Here is a 17,880-nt window from a genome sequence, read left to right as displayed (position 1 = left end):
CAAACGATCGCGCGTTAGCTCCGGTGGCAGCTAAAATCTAGCAGCCGACGTGAAGTTAGAAACACGCGCGAAAATGTTGACCTATACTTCCTGGGTCAAACTGCGCACTGTGATGCGCACTGGATCGGCCCGAATTCAGGGAGAAACAGCGTTAGAAAGATGGTCGTATAAACGCTGATTCTGTCGGATCGTGATTCATGTTGCTGTTTTGAATCATGATTCAAATCGTGATTCCAATCATGATTCTGGGTTGAGGTCGCATAAACGCAGCCTTAGTACCACCATAACCAGTAATTTGATGGATGTTGTTTTGATATGCAACAAAATATAACAGAATTTGACTGACTACCATGCTTTCAACTTCTGGGCCGATCAAAATTCCGATTTTATTTCCTTCATTTGAAAAAATGAAAAAAGAAAAGTAAAATAATTTTCCCTGATGGGCTGGGAACCCTATTAAAAGATCCAAAATCTTTAAAACATGATAATTTCATTCAAGTTTCTCCTCATAAGAATGTGCAATTGAAAAGACACAACAAACTATCATAAACTTAAAGACACATAAAATCTAAACTTTGAAAATAATCTTGGACAAATTAAATTGTAGAGAGAGGTAGACAATTTTAATAGAATTGTTAGTGATTTATAATCCATAATACTTTTTAAAAGTAGCATCAGATTTCATGGCAAGAAATTAAAGCTGGGATACAAAAAAAATTCTTGTGAATTATCAAGGTAGGGCATGATAATAATCCACTATGATATGCAATGCATTTCTCTTGTTATCTGCAAAGATGAAATGGGGAGTTGTCTCTCCACTGTAGCTTTAGTATCACCATGTTCAGCTAATGTAGTCGGTGGTACATGAGAAATAACAATGGACTAAATGTCATATTTTGGGCTGAAGATGGCAGCAAACCTGAAATAATATAGATACAATATAAACTATTGTGTGGAAGCATCATGGAGTAACTCTGGACTTCAAATAAATGGGTCAAAAGCTGGAGTCCCACTTCCAGTCATTCATATCCTTCTGCAAGAAATTCATCAAATGGCCCTACACTCAAAACCAAGTAATGTACTCAGACAAGGTAGAAGAATTCCTTCCTTCAAATAAAGTACTCTGCAATGTCTCTTTTACAGATGTCACTGTGCAATGGCCAAGGTAAATGTAGGTGCAAGAAGTTGAAAAGCTGACGTTATATTAAGTAGGGTTAGTGTCCTATCACATCATTTGACTCGTCTGCCAGCATGTTCTTAGAGGAGTGTTATAGCAATCTTCTGAAGCACCCCGATTGCCAATACCCTGAATGGCAATACTGCCAGAGATTCCCCACCCCGATGATCTAAATAGGGCACACCCCTTTCTTGCGTCCTGCTAGAATGATCCTCCAAGCCACACATTGAGTTCTGCAGGGGTGGGGCTCTTTTTCTTGTGTCCATCGGTTCCTGGAGCAACCCCATCAGGGCAATCACTGGCCCTCCTAGCTCCTGAGTATCCCGCCCCAGTAATTCCTTCCCTACCCACAGCATCTGACAGATCCCCAGGCACATGGAGGGTGGGGCTGCTCTGGCGACGCCCACCAGTGGCACAGACGGTTTCTGGGAGAGGGCGGTAGAGGGGTCCAAAGCCAAAGAGACGACGGGGTTCCGGTTGCAAGACGGTGCATCCAGCTGGGGCATTTGCTCCACAGCTAGTGAACAGAGAAACAGGGAAAAGACAAGTATATTTCATTTTGTCAATATAAATTAAGAATGAAGAAACAGAAAAGACACTGCTAGGAGATATTGCTAAACAGCAGAGGTAAAATTTTACTGCTTTTAACTGCAAACAATTAAACATCATGAAGCCATTTGTAAAGGTTTGCATGTCTTCACCAATTGCATGAGAGAGTGCTTAATGAGGTGGTCAGTCATTTTTCATACTATACTGTATTGGACTGTCTTTTTTGACATGTTTTACAGTTGAATGTTGTTTAGGAGTGTTTAAATTTCTTTTAAATTTATATTTAGTTATCAATGTGATGGGAATTACTACATGTAGATGATTGATGACAGATGAAGCAGTAAAAGTATACACCTACATGTAAATTACATTAAAATTATAAGTTATAAAGGCCACATAAGAGTTTGGGAAAAGACTACAAGATAAATGAAACTAGTTTACTGGTATCTTCTAAAATTGATTTCATCTAACTTAAATTTATTTTACCTGACAACCTATTCATGAACCAAGTTAGATAATTTAAATATGAAAGGTACAGACATTTCCAGACAGGTGTCTCGTTCTGGTAGTTATACCAGGGCCTCTTTAGTTCTGCTCACATGATAAGCACATGTGATCCCAGGGTTCAAAATAACCCATTAGCTCTTGTCATAATGAGATATGCAGGGATACAATACTGTTTGTTCTGCCTCAGTGCAATGGTTATAAATGAATGAGCATTGAATATAAACAAGTTTTCTCTCTCCCTGCTTGTGCAATATGTCTGAATGTATCTCTATCCTTTTCAGTCTCTCATTGTCTCTTTCTCACAGTCTCTTCATTTTTTTACTAATAATGCTTGTAGGATTATCATGTTATGTTTTCTTTATTTTATCATTCATTTATTTATTCATTTATTATTATTTTTTTTATCTTTTTTTTCGTCACTTCTTCACAAGTGATGTACTGTACAAGGACTCCACTTTAGTTCAGGCATTAAATCTCAAAAATTTTACTTTGGGTAGATCTGGGCTCCGTAACACAAAGATCGGATCGGTGTGTTGGCTCAGTTGGTAGAGCGTCCGTCTCACAACCGGGAGGTCGGGGGTTCAAACCCCGGCCGTGTCACACCAAAGACGTAAAAAGATGGGAGTTGCTGCTACCCTGTTTGGCGTTCAACGATTAAAGGGATAGAGCCTGGCCGCGGGGCCCACGATATATTGGGCAAAGCAAATTTTCAGAGTATTTCATTTCATGTCTATTTCGAACAATAAATGGATTTATCATTATCATTTATCATTAGCAATCAATCGCTAAATGAACTGACCAATCAATATCAACGTTACACGCGCATTAGGTTTAAAATACTGACCAAGCACCACTTAGTGCAGTTCTTTTATATTTGCAATCCATCACAAATCTTTTGTTATGGAGCCCAGGTCTCATAAACATGTTCTGCACCATATTCATTTAAACAAAAAAATCTTTCTAGGGTCCTTTGAAATATGTTATGCACACGTGATCCCCAGGGTTTGAGTTCAAAGAGCATGAACTGGCTTTCTCACACCCGATGAGATAAACAAACATACAATATTGTTTGTTTTGCCTGAACTTGAATATGAATGCTTTGGATGTGAAGAATACATGAAGGAGTGGGAAGGGCATGGGTGTGTGTCTCAATTGTTTTCTACTATGCAATGGTAATTCAGGTGTGACTCCCAAACCATTCATCATATCACTGCACATATTCCATGTACACTCTATCAGGGTGCTACATAAGCACTTGCCCGATTGCCTGGGGCAAGTAAAAGTTATAGTCGGACAAGTGTTTTGAAGTAAAGACCAAAACTACTTGCCCGAATTGGGCAAGCAAAATTCTCACAATAGAATTACAAAAATTAGGGTCGAAATGTCAAAAGAGAGAAAAGAAAGGTCAATGGTTTCTAAAACCAAAATATTTTCTTTTGAAGAGTAAAACTTTTTTAAAGAATTTTTTCGGGCAAGTGAAATAGATTTCAACTATTCCAACTATTTAAAAATTTACTTGCCCTACAGGGCAAGTTCATCTAAAGAGTTATGTAGCACCCTGATTCTATGCATGTTGGGTTCCTGGAATGCTGACAATGTTTACTTTTTGTAATAATGTTTTATGTTTACATACTCATTTTACCTGACAATCTATTCATGAACCACATTCCAGATAGATAATTTAAATATGAAAGACACACACATTTCCAGACAGGTGTCTTGTTCTGGTAGTTTATACCAGGGCCTCTTTAATTCCACTCACATGTTAAGCACACGTGATCCAAGGGTTCAAGTTCAAAACAACACATTATATTAGCTCTTGTCATAAAGAGATATGCAGGTATACGATACTGTTTGTTCTGCCTCAATGCAGTGGTTATAAGTGAATGATCATTGAACATAAACAAGTTTTCTCTCTCCCTGCCTGTGCAATATGTCTGAATGTATCTCTATCCTTTTCAGTCTCTCCCTGTCTCTTTCTCACAATCTTTACGCCCCTCCCCCACACAGTCTTCAGTGATCTCATTTTTCAAATATCTTTATTCTTTATTTTTATTCAAACTACTATTCATCTATCTATCAAGTCAATTATTTATTCATCTATTTTTTGGTTTATTTATTTATTTTATTAATTATTTAATTATTTGTTTATTTATTTATTCATTCATTCATTCATTCATTTATTTATTTACTTATTTATTATTATACACAAATACTTGGACTCCACTTCAGTACAGGCATTTCAATCTCAAAAACTTAACTTTGGGTAGATCAAGTCTCATAAACATGTTCTGCACCATACTCATTAAAAAAAAAATCTTACTAGGATCCTTTTAAATATGTTAAGCACACGTGTTAAGCGCATGTGATCCCCAGGTTTTGAGTTCAAAGAGCATGAAGTTCCCACACCCGATGAGATAAACAGACGTACAATATTGTTTGTTTTGCCTGAACTTGAATACGAATGTATATTGTATCGTTATGTGAAGAATACATGAAGGAGTGGGAAGGGAATGGGTGTGTGTGTAGGTGTGTATAAATTGTTTTCTACTATGTAATGGTAATTCAGGTGTGCCTTCCAAACCATTCATATCACTGCACATATTCCACGTACACTCTATGCATTTGTACTGCATACATGTATATGTGGGGGTACTTGTATTGCTGACTATGTTCAATTTTTGCTATAGTGTTTTATGTTTACATACTCCACATATGCCTCTAATATATGTACAATATTTCAAGCCAGTTTGTGAAGTAAAGATGAATGAAATTAAGCAGCATGCTAGCATATTGAACTCCATAATGAGCTTTCAATAATAATAATAACAGCTGGATTTATATAGCGACTTTTGCCTGAGGATACAAAGTGCTTGCTATTACCCCGGCTTTAGCATGAGCTACCATCAATGGCACTCAGAGCATGCACGGAATCAATCCTTCCGGGAACCCAGTCACCTCACCTGGGTCAAGTGCAGCACAGTGAGGATAAATTACTTGCTAAAGGAAAACACGCCTTGGTTAGGGTTTGAACCAACGACCCTCTGATTGAAAGACAAGAGTCAAAACCACTAGACCATGTCACGCCCACAATCTGAAATGTTTTGTCATATCAACTGCAATTTACACAGTTATAAATGTTGATAAATGGGTCAATCCATGTCAAATCAACCAATGCTTGTCACCCGACCCTCTTCGATTTTCTTTAAACTCGCACCAAATGTTGCCCCAAGTGTCTGACGGAAAAATCTGAAATATTTTGCCCCAAGGTCAAATGGTTGCTAAGATACAGCCTCCCATAGCAACCAATGCGCACTCAAAGAAATTATTTTAAATAAAATTGCCTATTTTTGATTGACTACTGCAGCAAAGTTTGATTGATTACAGTCTTCATTTTAAGTAAATTGGAAGAACTTTTTGGTCTAAACATGCAGAGTATACTGTAGCGCGGACCTGTCAACCGGATTTCGCACACGAGGTCACCAAAAATGGCATTAAGCATCCGTGTCAATGATTTCAGAAGCATGTTTGGAGGCTCATAAATCCAAAACTAAATTAGCTTAGAACCAAATATTATGCACATTTATGGACTTTCATATACTCAACAGAATTACAAAAAATTGACCCAAGAGTGTGTGTCGTTTTCCTGTAGGGCGCCCTCAAAGTTGGATTTTTTTCAAAAGATGCCAAGTTCAAGGTCACGGATCACCTCCCGTCCCATCAAGGAGGGGGACCAATTTCTGTGTTTTGATAGATATTTACCCATATTTTCAAGTGTTACTTGAGAAATTTTGCTACCGGAATGTTTAGGGGCTGATTTGCGCATTCCAAAATGGTCGTAAACACCCTAAATTTGACGTTAATGACGCATACATGCTTTTCAACACTTTTCAAATTGTGATAACTCAAAGATGAAATGCCAAAAGACATTGATATCTTCTGTGATGATAGTCTGTAATTAGTATTAAAAGGATATATCTTCAGAAATAGTTTTTATTGTTGGTAATGACCTTGAAAACACACCTAAAATTCAATAAAAACAGTAAATTGGCTAATTTTCCAGAATCATATGGCATTCAAATGGTGTTTACATTGACTTTCAAATGGGTGTCATTTCAATACAAAGGGTGAGCTTAAGCCAAAACTTGAAAGACATGTTCAACTTTTGTTCTACTTTAAGCAACATAAAATATTTGAACTCAAAACTATATCATTTGACCTTGAAATCATTCCAAATATAGCTAATTATTGCTTCATAAGTAGCATATTCAAATCGTGCGTGTACATTGCACTTTGCAACACATTTCAAAATGGATTTTCTCATAGAGAGAATACCTGATCAGGCTGATATTTGCAGTATTGGTAGTCTGTAATGAGTTCTTGGAGGATCTACAGATTAAGTACCTATTCTTTCATGACAATGACCTTGAAAATACAGCTGAAAATCATGAAAAATCAATAAATCAGACTGAACTCAAAACCATATCATTTGACCTTGAAATTATTTCCAAGTATCGAAATGTGTTGTTAAGTACAATGTACACGCACGATTTGAATATGCTACTTATGAAGCAACAAATAGCTATATTTGGAATGATTTCAAGGTCAAATGATATGGTTTTGAGTTCAGTCTGATTTATTGATTTTTCATGATTTTCAGCTGTATTTTCAAGGTCATTGTCATGAAAGAATAGTTCCTTGATCTGTAGATACTCCAAGAACTCATTACAGACCACTAATACTGCAAATATCAGCCTGATCAGGTATTCTCTCTTTAAGAAAATCCATTTTGAAATGTGTTGCAAAGTACACGTGTGATTTGAATATGCTACTTATGAAGCACAAATAGCTATATTTGGAACAATTTCAAGGTCGAATGATAAGGTTTTGAGTTCAAATATTTTATGTAGCTTAAAGTAGACCAAAAGTGGAACATGATTTGCAATTATCAGCATGAGCTCACAATCTAAGATGGAATAACACACAATGAAAAGTGGGTAAAAACACTTGATTACTAATGGAAATTGTATGATTTATTGATTTTCATGATTTTCAGCTGTATTTTCAAGGTCATTGTCATGAGAGAATAGGTACTTAATCTGTAGATCCTCCAAGAACTCATTACAGACTACCAATACTGCAAATATCAGCCTGATCAGGTATTCTCTCTATGAGAAAATCCATTTTGAAATGTGTTGCAAAGTGCAATGTACTTGCGCAATTCGAATATGCTACTTATGAAGCAATAATTAGCTATATTTGGAATGATTTCAAGGTCAAATGATATAGTTTTGAGTTCAAATATTTTATGTTGCTTAAAGTAGAACAAAAGTTGAACATGTCTTTCAAGTTTTGGCTTAAGCTCACCCTTTGTATTGAAATGACACCCATTTGAAAGTCAATGTAAACACCATTTGAATGCCATATGATTCTGGAAAACTAGCCAATTTACTGTTTTTATTGAATTTTAGGTGTATTTTCAAGGTCATTACCAACAATAAAAACTATTTCTGAAATTATATCCTTTTAATACTAATTACAGACTATCATCACAGAAGATATCAATGTATTTTGGTATTTCATCTTTGAGTTATCACAATTTGAAAAGTGTTGAAAAGCATACATGTGTCATTAACGTCAAATTTAGGGTGTTTACGACCATTTTGGAATGCGCAAATCAGCCCCTAAACATTCCGGTAGCAAAATTTCTCAAGTAACACTTGAAAATATGGGTAAATATCTATAAAAACACAGAAATTGGTCCCCCTCCTCGATGGGACGGGAGGTGATCCGTGACCTTGAACTTGGCATCTTTTGAAAAAAAATCCAACTTTGAGGGCGCCCTACAGGAAAACGACACACACTCTTGGGTCAATTTTTTGTAATTCTGTTGAGTATATGAAAGTCCATAAATGTGCATAATATTTGGTTCTAAGCTAATTTAGTTTTGGATTTATGAGCCTCCAAACATGCTTCTGAAATCATTGACACGGATGCTTAACGCCATTTTCGGTGACCTCGTGTGCAAAATCCAGTTGACAGGTCCGCGCTACAGTATACTCTGCATGTTTAGACCAAAAAGTTCTTCCAATTTACTTAAAATGAAGACTGTAATCAATCAAACTTTGCTGCAGTAGTCAATCAAAAATAGGCAATTTTATTTAAAATAATTTCTTTGAGTGCGCATTGGTTGCTATGGGAGGCTGTATCTTAGCAACCATTTGACCTTGGGGCAAAATATTTCAGATTTTTCCGTCAGACACTTGGGGCAACATTTGGTGCGAGTTTAAAGAAAAAATCGAAGAGGGTCGGGTGACAAATTGTCTGAAAATTGGTTGATTTGACGTGGATTGACCCAAATGAGGCAAATACATTCAAGCAAATTTTTTGGGTGAAAACATGAAATCATATAAATACAAGATTGCTAGACATAATTTCTTCAAGTCAAGGGATCTAGAAACAAGCAAAAAATACTTTACCTTTCTGGAGTAACAATTTTTGGTAGTGGTGCCATGCTTTCTCGGACAATCCCTGAACTCGGTATGCCTACCGCTGAGGAGATCTCTGCAGACGAAGATGACGGGCCCGAATAGGATCCTGATCTTCGTTGATTTTTATGATCTGATGGAGGACCAAGAGTTGTGGCTGCTTTGAAGGTTTTCAGAAACTCCTGAGGTACATACTTTGATTCACCTGTCAGGAAAAATGATACATACCATTGAAAAAATAATGGTATAATAAAGTGATGCTCAGATCACCAATCCTAAGGGTATTTAATTTGTTTCTTCTGAAGGTTTCCATGGTGAAAAAGAATAGTAGTGTAGTAGGTTTCACAGTACATCTTTCTTAGCAAGTGTTGGTCCTGACCAACATACAGTGCTCACCATCAATTGCCCCCAAAAGATACATGGTGTACCGTGAAACTTACTACACTACTATCATTTAATGCAAAATTAAACTGAGCGATTAACCTAATCCAGACAAATTAATTGAAAAGGAAAAAGAAAGATAAACAAGTGGAATGCCTCTGGCCGTCTCACCTGCATCACGCGGTTCAATATAGCAGCAGTGCTGACTTTGCATACTACTCTAACTCGCACAAGATGTTCAGTGATACATGGTTACTCTTATGTCCTCTTTTTATGAACTAGACCAATAAACTTACAGAGATATGATGGTTATTCAACAAAAAACCCCAACATGGCCAAAGTTCATTGACCTTACATGACCTTTGACCTTGATCATGTGACCTGAAACTGGAACAGGATGTTCAGTGATACTTGATTACTCTTATGTACAAGTTTCATGAATCAGATCCATAAACTTTCAAAGTTATGATGGTAATTCAACAGATACACCCAATTCGGCTAAAGTTCATTGACCTTTGACCTTGGACATGTGACCTGAAACACGCACAGGATGTTCAGTGATACTTGGTTACTCTAATGTCCAAGTTTAACGAACTAGACCAATAAACTTTCAAAGTTATGATGGTAATTCAACAGATACCCCCGATTCGGCCAAAGTTCATTGACCCTAAATGACCTTTGACCTTAATCATGAGACCTGAAACTTGCACAAAATGTTCAGTGATGCTTGATTACTATTATGTCCAAGTTTCATGAATCAGATCCATAAACTTTCAAAGTTATGATGGGAATTCAACAGATATCCCCAATTCGGCCAAAGTTCATTGACCCTAAATGACCTTTGACCTTGATCATGTGACCTGAAACTTGCACAAAATGTTCAGTGATGCTTGATTACTATTATGTCCAAGTTTCATGAATCAGATCCATAAACTTTCAAAGTTATGATGGGAATTCAACAGATATCCCCAATTCGTCCAAAGTTCATTGACCCTAAATGAACTTTGACCTTGGTCATGTGACGTGAAACTCATGCAGGATGTTCAGTGATACTTGATTAACCTTATGTCCAAGTTTCATGAACTAGGTCCATATATTTTCTAAGTTATGATGACATTTCAAAAACTTAACCTCAGGTTAAGATTTCGATGTTGATTCCTCCAACATGGTCTAAGTTCATTGACCCTAAATGACCTTTGACCTTGGTCATGTGACATGAAACTCTAACAGGATGTTCAGTAATACTTGATTAACCTTATGGCCAAGTTTTATTAACTAGGTCCATATACTTTCTAAGTTATGATGTCATTTCAAAAACTTAACCTCAGGTTAAGATTTGACGCCGCCGCCGCCGCCGCCGTCGCCGTCGGAAAAGCGGCGCCTATAGTCTCACTTTGCTTCGCAGGTGAGAAAAAAAGTACAGTTGAGGCTAGAAGGTGGTACCGTACCGTTCATGTACCTACACCCAGGAAATTTAAAGAAAACTTGGCACTTGCAAAACATCATAAAATGTATTGCATCTTATACAATATTTGTGCAAAAATGACAAATTTTATATCAAACAAATGAGTATGTCATGCCCCTTCATCACATTGCTTTGTCATCAGGAAAAAAATATTTAGGTGTAATTTTTCCCCAAAAAATTCTTCATATTTAAGACAAATTGAATTAACAAGTAGAATGCCTCTGGCCATCTCATCTGCATCACGCAGTTCAACATACATGTACATGTAGCAGCAGTGCTAACTTTGAAAACTACTATAACTCGCACAAGATGTTCAGTGATACTTGGTTACTCTTATTTCCAGGTTTTATGAACTAGACCAATACACTTACAGAGATAGGATGGTAATTCAACAAATACCCCCAATGTGGCAAAAGTTCATTGACGGTCTCACATGACCTTCGACCTTGATCATGTGACCTGAATCTTGCACAGGATATTCAGTGATACTTCATTACTCTTATGTCCAAGTTTCAAAAGTCAGATCAATAAACTTGCAAAGTTATGATGGTAATTCAACAGATACCCCCATTATGGCCAAAGTTCATTGACCTTTGACCTTGGTCATGTGACCTAAAATGCGCACAGGATGTTCAGTGATACTTGATTACTCTTATGTCCAAGTTTTATGAACTAGACCAACATACTTTCAAAGTTATGATGGTAATTCAACAGATACCCCCAAATCTGCCAAAGTTCATTGACCCTAAATGACCTTTGACCTTGGTCATGTGACGTGAAACTCACGCAGGATGTTCAGTGATACTTGATTAAGCTTATGTCCAAGTTTAACGAACTAGGTCCATATATTTTCTAAGTTATGATGCCATTTCAAAACCTTAACCTCAGGTTAAGATTTCAATGTTGATTCCCCAACATGGTCTAAGTTCATTGACCCTAAATGACCTTTGACCTTAATCATGTGACATGAAACTCTAATAGGATGTTCAGTAATACTTGATTAACCTTATGGCCAAGTTTCATGAACTAGGTCCATATACTTTCTAAGTTATGTCATTTCAAAAACTTAACCTCAGGTTCAGATTTGATGTTGATGCCGCCGGCGTAGGAAAAGCGGCGACTATAGTCTCACTCTGCTATGCATGTGAGACAAAAACTTGACAAAACATTTCATATTTGCGCTAGTTACTTCTCAACACAAAACATTTCAGATTACACCTTTTTTTCAGTGGTGACATATCATGATAGAAAATGTAATAAAAATCATAGATTTGACATATTCTAGGAAATGTTTAAAAATGAAATAACAAACAATAGAAAACATTTGGCACAAACTATTACTTTTTTCTTAAAAGAAAATTCCACTTGAAATATACTTTAATCCCAACAGAATCCCAATCATGTGAAAGAGCACATGCTCTTTCATTTGCTTCCAAATTTGTCATGATAGTTTTTATATTTCTGAAGATGTAGTCAACTTTATGATGTTTGGCAAGAGAACAAATTTCACTGAATTCATTGGGTGTATGTAAACTATTAGCATCATCTGTACAAGGTGAACATTTGAACAAATCCAGAATCAGTTGGGGAAAAAAGTTTTATGGGGATTTCAAATTGACCACAAAGGTACAGTCATCATAATGCAGGACTGAGAAAACACCTCCATAATTTGCCCCAATACACACAATGACTTGCATTCCTTTTTTCTTTTTCAAAACAAATTGTTTATGAAATATTCTTATTGTACAGGGTCAACTTATATTTTGATCACTGCCCCAAGGGAAAATTTGATAATGAGAAATAAAGTGTCCATGCCATTTGTCAGACTATTTTATTACCAAGTTGCCTACTTGAGTTTCACACAGTCTTCATGATCTTGTGTTAAGAGTTTTTCTTCAAGCAACAACTTATGTTGGGTGGACAAATAAAAAGTCTAATGATTTGTATTTCAGCTATTAAATGTAAAAGAAGTTTTTAAACAGTATCTCATTACTGACAAGTTTAATAGAGAAACGTGATTTAAAATCATCTGATTATCTTTACAGGTACCTTTTTCTTTCTTGATAGCAAGGGATGAGACTGCTTCAGAGAGTGTGAACGGGGCTCCTGAGGTGGGTAACGACTTTGGTTGTGCAGCTGCTGGATCAGGTGTGGGGCTCGGACCAGCTGATGGACCACTGCTTGTTGCGCCCATGGCTATGACTTGCCCATCTTCAACAGTGACAGATGGAGGGGAGGGTTGCTGGGTAGCAGTAGCATTGGTAGTAGACGGTGCTGACTTGGAAATGTTCTTGCTATTGACGCTATTATCCTTGTCAATTTCTAAAAGTAATCTGTAATTGAATAGCGCATTCTAATATTATTGCTTATCAAAACCCACTTCTTTTCAATGCATTCAATTATCATTTTCATTTCAATGTTTTCCATTAATTCGATGGGAAGGGGAGGGGAGGTAATATATTGAATATGAATCATAAAATGAGTTATGAACATTCAAATTCAATCAGTCATACTATAAGTCCTTAAAGGACAAGTCCACCCAACAAAAAGTTGATTTGAATCAAAAGAGAAAAAATACGACAAGCACATCACTGAATATTGAATTAATAAGAAAGTTATGATATTTCGCTTTATTTCACAAAACAATTATGATATGCACATCCTGGTCAGTATGCAAATGAGGAGACTAGTTTGATTTTTCTCTACATATTCAAATTGAACATTTTTCTGGGGTGAACTTGACCTTTCAAGCGTCATGATTTTTTTTTTCTTTCTAGAAAAAATATAATTTATATAAATTATTCCATTTTAACAAAACAAAACAAGTTGTTCTAACATGGCTGGTCCATCACAAGGTTTAGAACAAATAAAATCCCTGAAAATGAGAGCAAATGATGTGACACACCATTCTTAATGATTTAATCATTTAGAATTTCAATCTTACCCCGTTTCATTGATTCACAATCAAATGCAACTTACAATATTTTTTTAGTCCAACTGTGACTTATTCTATCATTATCAGACCAACAATTGAAACGTTTATAATGTATAGTTGAATATAAAATAAATTCATCAAGAATTGGATGTGTGACTTCATTTGCTCCCCCATTTGCATGGAGACCATAATATTTATTTTCATTTTAAAAAGGTAATTATAAAAGGAGTTTACCTTGAGGGCAAGTTGGTATTAATTAATAAATCATATGAACTCTGGAGGAAATTAATTAAATAATAACAGAGTTGTGTTTTTTTCTAAGATTTTGTTGTTTTATGTTTTTTTTCTAATTTGGTGATGTCACACAGGAGCAGAAGCCCTATTTGTCAGATAGGTAAGTTCCATGAATTCCCATTATTCCATGATTCACGATTACTACTACTGCAATTATATATTTTTTTCATGAAAAAAATGTTCAAACTTTGAAATAATGTGTCTGATGACATGAGTGGACAAATAAAGTCATATCTTATTTTCTGAGGTGGCATTTTGCTTAGAGGTACAACTGGGTTAGCTGCTCACACATAATTTTTGAAAATCCATTATACATATAAACCAGGATATAAAAAAAATCAATTATTTTGCTCTTCTTTGATCTTATCGATTTCACCAAACTCTCTAATATTTTCTGTTTTCATCAAAATAAAATTTATGTCAAGGTGAACTTTCATCATTGAATGTATATTGACACATGCATTAATCAATAATAATATATATAAAAACAGCATGCACATCAAACTATTAGGTAACACACCAAACCACTTGTAAACAAAGTTGTTAATACTAGCACATTTATACATTATAAAAACACAAACTAGAAGAGAGGTTGATAATATCTAAAAAAAAAAAAAAATCCATAGAATTTAGTAATCCAGAACCAGACATTCAACCAGTTTTACTTAACAACTTACATGAAAATGAGGTATTGCAACGTAAAAATTCATAAGCATAATTTGGTTGGTCTAAAAACAAAAATAAATACAAACAGAAGAGATTAGAATGTCAATAATCTAAAATAAATTTGATTCAAAATGGCATCAATAAAAAAAACTAAATCAGTCATATTTTGAGATGTACTTTCAATACATATACATGTATGTATTATAAAATCAATGAACATTTTGAATGACTGAATGTAATTTGTCACCTGTACTTCCTGGGATGGTTATCATAGATTTTACTGGAATCAAATACCAGCTGAAGATTGTGTGAGGAGCTGGGAGGGGTAAGGGGTGTGGTGTCTACCCCTGCTTCATAGCGCCCTGGTTTGGAGGACGACGCCCCTGTCAAACCACTCCTGGTTGGTACTGGTATTGTAACACTGGGCGGAGTTCGTAAAGCACTGGGATTTGGAGGAAGGGCAGAGGGTGCCGCAGGAATCGACGACATGGCTTGGGCGGTTGGGAAATTTGAATTATCCAAAGCATCCATTGTCTTCTGTCTGCCAACTACAGTCTACTCACAAAGAGAAACATCACATCACGTACACAAGCTGAATATAAACCAAAGGCACATTGAAATAGAATGAAATTATATATCGATGAACAAAGAAGTTTATGTAAATAAACGATAAGTTCAAACACTTAAGAGAATAAAATTTGAAATATTACATGAAACAGTGACTTACATACAAGGGGATGAAATCCAAAAGTGATGTTTATAAAGAAAAAAAGAAACATTGGAGAACCACATACTAGTAAGTGGAAGTCTGTACAAAATAAAAAAAACCCCAAAGAGTTATGACCTTCTTCACGTTGTAAGAAGTTGCAATGCCAATCCAAATCAAGATTTGTAATTGATCTATCATGGTTTAGAGTACCGGAAGATTATTACTGGAGAAGCCTGCATATACCCATCCGTTGACTCTAAAAAACAAGATGACTACATTGTCACATTTTCCCAAGATTTATATATGAATGAAATTAGAGAATGTCACCACAACACAACCCCAAATAAATGTCCCTATCAAAGTATCATAGACCACAGAATTATGCAATGCAAGTGCACAGAAATAAAATAAGTTTACATACAGTATAGGCAATTAGTCACAGCAAACTTCTTTAGTTCATGCAAACATTAATACAGCTCTCACTCCAAACTTTTTAATTTATAAGTCTTATGTAATATATTCATGAACAATTATGTTTGATTATTAAACACATTACACACCAATGTGAAGTGTAGTGGAGCCTATACGAACCATCGCCTGAGGTAAAGCTAGCCATGCACTCGCCTAGCCTAACATTTTGTCTTGTCATTAATGGCAATTTAAAAATGTTGAAGAATTGGATCTACATGTATATAGATCTAAGGCCTAGAAGGGTATAGTGAGACCACCACATATTGACGATGGGCCGATTTCACGAAAGGGTCTTTTCAAGGACCGTCTTTCGTGTCGCCCATCTTTTATGATGTGCTGTATGCAGGATATTTCTGAAATGCATGATAAACAAAAAACATTTGTTAGCTAGCATTCATATTAATTTGTATACAATGATATATCACATCATTTTATAAACAAAGATTTTGTTTACTTTAACAGATGAATAAGATATGTTTGCAGGTTATTTATCAAAAATGTGTTTCACTTGGCGCATCATAATAAATGGGCAACATGAAAGACGGTTCTTGCAAAGACCCTTTTGTGCAATCGGCCCTACTTCTTTTAAATTAAAACTGACCACCTCGCGCACATTAAAATTAAATTGCATACGGTATTACACACGATACATGCGAGAGAGTGCGTGCCGTGCCCATAGAAACAGTAAAAATTGATTTTACAAGAAAAAAACTATAAAAAGGTAAAAATTTAGTAGAATTTATGAAATTTGTATTGACCAGACTCGAACCCTGCCGAAAAACAGTTGTTCATAATTAAGAAATCTAATAGGTAACTGCTTTACAACAAATATCAGTGCCCCCCTCCCCGGTAACTCATCAACGTGTTTATTCCAATACCTTACATTTAATGGAGCATTAATTTTTTAATAGCTCCAATTCAACCAACATCACTCATCATCATCATGTTTTGAGGTAATCCAGTTGACCTTGATCTCTTCATCATCTGATCCGAATATTCAGTCGTCAATCTCAACTTTCCACACACATCCATTGAAACAATGAACAACTCAATGCAGATGCAATTGCCAGAAAACGAAAACATAAGCTCAGGCTCGGTCAATGTGGGAAAACAACACAGCAACAATCTTCACACTCACCGACTCTGTCAGACTTAGCCCAAGGAGCTGCGAGCCGCCGGCCGGACCTCCCGGCTCACTGGGTTAGGTCAGACTCACACTCAGTCACAGCAAAGTTTGGTTGACTCTTCAAAATAAACAAAAATCCAGTAAATCTTCCAGTAAAAGGTCACCAAAATGACTTACACGTTTTACTCCATCAACCACCTGGCATTACCAAATAGTGGCAGGACTTAATTTATAGTTGACTCATGTAACGCAGCTTTGTGTCTGGGATTCTGGGAATAGTGCAGAGAGAAAATTAGCCCCGGGATCTCACCCCAGCTCCGGCTCCACACAGACGGCACGGCGGATCGCGGACGTCTTCGCAATATAAATAATGCATCAAATGAGTTGTGGTCGAAACTGGCGACCATTAGGAGGAGGCAGAGTGTAGCGACCGGAAAAAGTAAATTATTGTGTCTCAAAAAGTAGGATTTCCTATTACTACTATAGGTGGCCCGCTGGGCCTATAAAAAAAAAAACAACAACAACGAGCAAATGCTGAAAATTTCATCAAAATCTGACCAAACAAATAACGAAATCATTATATTCTAAGGTTTAGCAGTATTAATGTGAATATGAATGTGGCAGATCCTTGATTTTCCAAGTAGGGGGAGGGGGGCAGGGCACATTTTCCCGATTGACCGAAATTGAAGGTCCTTGAATCGTCCGCAGAAAATTTGACAAGCAAGGTCCTCAGTGGGGGGAGGGGAGGGGAGCGGGGGGCGGGGGTAAACTTTTTCCTTGGTAAACGGCATACATTAAAAAAAATGTATTTTGGCTCTTAAAGGTGGGAGGGGGGCAAAGTCCTGATGTGTCCCCCCCCCCTCTTGATCCGCCCCTGACTACATAAATATTTTTAGGTGGGTGCTGATGTCATGTCCCACTTAACAATTTCTTATGAAATCATAACATATTTTCTGATATATGTGCATGATATGCTTCTCGATATCTTGTAACAAAATAAGCTAAAGCAATGAATATATTATATGCATTGAATAAATAGTATGCTTTCAAATTAACAATATGGATTTTTTTTTCGTTTTCAACGCAATTCATCATTATTTCATTCTTGTTGA

General features: G+C 36.2%; 1 protein-coding gene across 2 annotated transcripts; it reads right to left on the bottom strand.

Moving 5' to 3' along the window:
- Positions 1-582: 582 nt before the first annotated feature.
- On the bottom strand, positions 583-17,088 carry LOC121425220 (msx2-interacting protein-like). 2 transcript variants are annotated; one of them, XM_041621229.1, is made up of 5 exons: positions 16,946-17,088; positions 14,710-15,054; positions 12,617-12,900; positions 8,713-8,926; positions 583-1,694 (listed from the first exon to the last, which is right to left on the bottom strand). In XM_041621229.1, the coding sequence occupies exons 2-5, from the start codon at positions 14,991-14,993 to the stop codon at positions 1,379-1,381; spliced, it is 1,098 nt and encodes a 365-aa protein (XP_041477163.1). In that variant the 5' UTR covers positions 14,994-15,054; positions 16,946-17,088; the 3' UTR covers positions 583-1,378. The 2 variants fall into 2 exon arrangements, with proteins under 2 accessions (XP_041477163.1, XP_041477164.1); XM_041621230.1 differs by having other exon boundaries at positions 14,710-15,017.
- Positions 17,089-17,880: the final 792 nt, after the last annotated feature.

This window comes from Lytechinus variegatus, chromosome 12 (assembly GCF_018143015.1).
Source record: "Lytechinus variegatus isolate NC3 chromosome 12, Lvar_3.0, whole genome shotgun sequence".
NCBI lineage: Eukaryota > Metazoa > Echinodermata > Echinoidea > Temnopleuroida > Toxopneustidae > Lytechinus > Lytechinus variegatus.
This window is presented reverse-complemented; position numbering and strand designations above follow the sequence as displayed.